This window comes from Berghia stephanieae, chromosome 2 (assembly GCF_034508935.2).
Source record: "Berghia stephanieae isolate SIO BIC M18660-M18661 chromosome 2, UCSD_Bste_1.3, whole genome shotgun sequence".
NCBI lineage: Eukaryota > Metazoa > Mollusca > Gastropoda > Nudibranchia > Aeolidiidae > Berghia > Berghia stephanieae.
This window is the reverse complement of record NC_088361.1, coordinates 5,632,863-5,637,862: the sequence shown is the minus strand read 5'-3', so window position 1 is coordinate 5,637,862 and position 5,000 is coordinate 5,632,863. Positions and strand designations below refer to the sequence as shown.

Sequence of the window (5,000 nt, the reverse complement as noted above, 5' to 3'; positions counted from 1 at the left end):
GGATTAGGAGGAAGGGGGGGGGGGGAAGCACTTAGTATTTTGGTATTTTTGACTATATATTGACATATGGATATTGCTTTCAATACCTTTGACGGATTAAATAAAACTGTCTGTTAGTGTTACATACCATGCTTTTTGAGATTATGTAGTTATGTTTTATTGTAATAGGCATTTAAAGGAAAAGAGAATATTTCTTTGCCGTTGATTTGTTTTTTTCGTAATATATTTAAGTTTAAATTGGGTTTGTTTGTTTTTGTTTTTTTTTTTGTTTTTGTTTTTGTTTTTTGTTTGGGGGGGGGGTTAAAGAAGGATTTTAAGCCCGTGTTTGGCATTTTTGTACTTTTATGAAGCTGTTAAATTCATTTTTGTTTATTACTTTTTATAATTTTATGTAGCTTTATTATCCAAAATAGACACGTGCCATGCGCCGTTTAAGTATTTTTTGTTACCGAAAATATTATTAAATCTAAGATGGCATGTCATCACTGCAAATTTTGCAAACCCGCCCCGTTCCACGTATTTATTACTATTTCAAAGTTTGTCATGTAAAATTTCCCTTAGACACTTTCTGTTTTGGGGTTACCATATCTTAGCTTGGATCATCATCATCATCATCATCATCATCATCATCATCATCATCATCATCATCATCATCATCATGAATGCATTATTGAGAAAGCATTAAATGTTTTTGGTGGTCCTGGTGGCCCAGTTGATAGAGTACCCTCTTAACACGCAAAGGGAGCTAGATCGATCCCGGGTGCTGTCGACATTTATTTCTGACCCCGTTGTCCACCCAACAGCTGGCGGAAAGTACTTTACGATAGATTAGCGTCCTATCAAAATGATAGCAAGCAATTGCAATTGTCCGTCTCACGCCATAGAAACCGGGATAAACTCCGGCACCGTGGGTCTAATGGCTCTAAAGGATTACTTTTACATTATGTTTTAAGAAACTTTAACTGTTGCATGAATTTGACTTACAGTTTAATCAATGTAGAAGTCAAAGATTCATATAGTCTATCACTATCTTCACCAGAGTGGAGATTGAAGACATTATGGAATGTGTAACCGTGGTAGTCAAATGCTGTCGGTGGCCTTCTAAAACATTATAAGTGGCTGGATTTCCCAATTACAGAGATAAGGGACCATTTGAATGTTCCACCACTTGCTGGGACGTTATACACTTTCTACAACACTAATGTGACCCTTCGCCTCAAAACGGTATTAAGTCGGGATGCCTAAGATATTGAAAATTGAATTTATAGCCAGAAAGCGGGTGGTTGGATGGGAGCATCACCCTTGAATCATATACCTATGATGTTCGCATGGGTGTACGATCCGATAGTGATGTCGTTTCTTCTTCTCTTTACTAGCCTATCCTGCTTCTTTGGTTTGTGATTGTATTTTTGACAGGGGATATTATTTTTTCTGTAAATCTTCTGCCTGTTTGTTCTTGGTTATTTATAATTTAGCTTATGATATCTTTAGGTTATGATTTTGATTTACATTTGTACTATTTTTGTTGAATTGCTTGTTTTTTTGTTTCAGCGGTCTCTCATATAACCTCAATTGTGTTGGAAGAGACCTAAAGCAACAAACAGACAAACAAACAGAGATAGCCAGAAATTTCAGACTTGTGTTGAGTTTGTATGTTTTATTGAGGAGAATGGACACCATATTTTAGGGTGCTAATGCCAACAATTTATATTTTTGACCAGTTTAACATTTAATTCGGCTTTTAAGCATATAATTCGTTCCAACATAATACGGTTTTGAGACGATGGGTCACTAATGTAATCCCAGTGGTATTTTCTTTGGGAAAGGAGAAGGTTTGAAAATAAACAAAATTGTCACTTTTCTCACATTATTTACCAGTTCCCGTTTCTTAATATTTCATTAGTTTTTTTTTTTGCATTTATATAGATCATTTTTTTTCCTTTTTCATTTTCTTTTTTTTTTTTTCCTTTTTCATTTTCTTTTTTTTTTTTTTTTTTGGTACATTTTGTGTTTTTCTTTTAGCCAGGATTTTTTAAATTATTTCATTGTGGCTTTTTTGTTTTGCTTTTCTTTCTTCTCCAATGAGTTAGTTGGTATTTTGTCATTGATGAAGTTACTGCTGCTGTTGTCGTCTTGTTGTTCTTTTTATGTTGCTGTTGCTGTCATTATTGTTGTCGTTGCCATATGTAAGTATATTTAAGTATAATTCAAAATTGAATCATTGGAGATGAACGGTGTAAAAGAATAGTCAAAATCAATTTTAATATTAAAACCGAACAATAATTGTCCCAGAATCTAATAAGATAAATTCCATTATTTATATTTGTTTTTGTTATTTTTTTTTCGTTTGTTGTTTATTGGGCTTATTTGGGGGGGGGGGTTGGTGAGCTTTTATGTTTTGTTTTGTTTTTGTTTTTGTTTTATTGTTTTGTTTAGTGTTTGTGAGTTTTATTTGTTTTGTTTTGTTGGGGGTTTTTCGGGAGGGGGGTTGTTGTTGTTGTTTTTGTTTGCTTAGTTGAGGTTCTATCTCATGTTCCTGCAGGTCTTTTCAACAATCGGGCCAACTCTGGCACGCTTCGACGGGTCTTTTGGTTGTTGGTTTTCTTTTTTTTTTTTCTTTTTTTTTTCTGTTTTCTTTTTTGTTCTTTTTTTATTTTTATTTTTTTTTTGGTTTTTTTTTTTTTTGTTTCTTTGTTGGTTTTTTTTTTTTTTTTTGGGGGAGGGGAGGTTCATTTCATTTAGGGGTTTGGGGTGGGTGAGAGGGAAGGGAACAGGCCGTATTTATAGCCTGACACCAGGATCGTGGCCTTCGTAAAGTTATAGCCTGACACTGACCAAAAAATGACGTCAAAATGCCAGTCTTTTGCCACAAAAGAAAACAAATCGTGAGTTGTATTCAATAGTTCAACCAATGAAATAACTTGTTCCCATGAGCTCTACTAACGACAACTCACTAGGCGGTGCAAAAACCAAATAATGACGTCAAAATGCCAATTCTTTTGGATTTCAGTGTCAGGCTATAGATAGAATGAAGATGACGTTACTCAAGCCTTTGTTATTGTATTTTGCCATCCGCGTTTGTGAGTACTTCTCACTAAACTGTATTAACCACACTATAAAAGTTCATGGTTACACACAGTTTTGTGTGTTGGTCCGTTATACTTCCGGATGGCAATGTTATGAGCTTCTTAGCCAAGTGCAAACTATCTATAACTTAACGATGGCTACGCTAGGACCCACTGGGACTTATATTTCGACGTCATTTTTAGGAGTGTGCTGCGCCTTGTGAGTTGTTGTTAGTTTTGCTCAAGGAAACAAGTGATCCCATTGGATGACCTACTGAATACAACACGATTTGTTTTCTTTTGCGACCAAAGACTTGTCCTTTGACGTATTTTTTGGTCAATGTCAGGATATGAGTTTTCGAAAGTTACGAACAGGTCCGGAGTGTATAGATAGAATGCGCTTGGCCAAGGAGTTCACAACATTGCCATCCGGAAGTGTAACGGACCAACACACAAACTCTGTGTAACCATGAACTTTGATAGTCTGGTTAATACAGTTTAGTGAGAACAACTCACAAACGCGGATGGCAAAAACAATAACAAAGGCCTGAGTGACGTCATCTGCATACTATCTATAAGGATCCCGCTCACGGACCTACACTGTTAAAATGTCCATGCCATTTTTTTGTGAACGAAATACTGATAGCATGATGGAAACTTGGGAGGAAAGAATATCTTATTTGCCGCATCCTCTGTTCCAGTCTGTTGTTTATCAAATTGGAAAGAATTTGTACGATAATGTAGTAGTAATTGATAGTGTCGAGCAATGCCTTTTGAATGTGCGTGAGTGGTTTTTTAGACGATGACAAAAGGCCATTTCATAACGAGTAGTGGTAGTAGTGGTAGTAGTAGAAGTAGTAGTAGTAGTAGTAGTAGTAGTAGTAGTAGTAGTAGTAGTAGTAGTAGTAGTGGTAGTAGTAGTAGTAGTAGTAGTAGTAGTAGTAGTAGTAGTAGTAGTAGTAGTAGTAGTGGTGGTGGTGGTGGTAGAAGTAGTAGTATGCCTTGTATGCCTTGAACTATGAAACTACCACCGCACTTTTCATAGTTCAAGGCATACAAGGCATACTACTACTTCTACCACCACTACTATATATATATATATATATATATATATATATATATATATATATATATATATATCCTATTTGGCGTTCTTTAAATCATTTACTAATATTATATTATATTATATAAAGAGGGTTTTAATTTATAAATGGTGGTGTATGTTTAACTGTTATGTGAGAACATTAAATAGTGTGTCTGCGTCCTCTCACTTATAAGAGAAAGTATAAACGGTGTCTACTTTTCCCAGGGCATTATAATTGGTCATTTGACGTTGGAAATCGCAATCTGATCTCCCTAATGCCAAATTCATTTGCTAGCACAGACAGACTTTATTACCAGATCGATTTTGATCGTTGATGTCTCAATAGAGTCGTCTCCCTTTATGCTAATTTCCTCAATACAGTATTATAATAAGTAAAATAATTAAGTGCCTGTTCGTAATTGCCTTTAATCCTCTCCTTACCACCTACAGCAAAATCGTCACATTTGTTACGACTCAATATACATTTTTTCTTATTCAGATTTAATTTGCACATCACAATGATATTTCTTTAATTAATAAGAACACAAAGTTGTTTTGTATAGATATTGTTTGAGTTTATAAAAAATCCATTTTTCTGCTGGGTAAGCCTGCCATTTTGGGAAAATACTGAAAATGGTCGGTAAGGAGAGAGTTAATTCTCTGCAAATATTACGGGTTCTCCATTTGTTAAGTAAAGAGAAAATAACATACCTGCAATATTTTGTGACACAGCACAGTAACGTCCAATTCACTAGCGATGTCCCTGATTAGTTCCATAAGCAGCTCTTCCTCGGACATACGGCGAAGATCATCAATGTCCTTCTTCACGCTGGCTCGACGTGCACGATCGC

At 35.3% G+C, this 5,000-nt stretch overlaps 1 protein-coding gene across 6 annotated transcripts in view; it reads right to left on the bottom strand.

Moving 5' to 3' along the window:
- The window catches only part of LOC144964214 (cGMP-specific 3',5'-cyclic phosphodiesterase-like), a 146,395-nt gene that overhangs the window by 99,881 nt on the left and 41,514 nt on the right, over positions 1–5,000 (bottom strand). For all 6 annotated transcript variants that reach the window (XM_078898228.1, XM_078898227.1, XM_078898225.1 and 3 more), the window contains exon 2: positions 4,861–5,000. This exon is cut by the window's right edge and continues 460 nt beyond it. In XM_078898228.1, coding sequence (XP_078754354.1) covers positions 4,861–5,000 — 140 coding nt within the window. The remainder of the gene's footprint in view (positions 1–4,860) is intronic.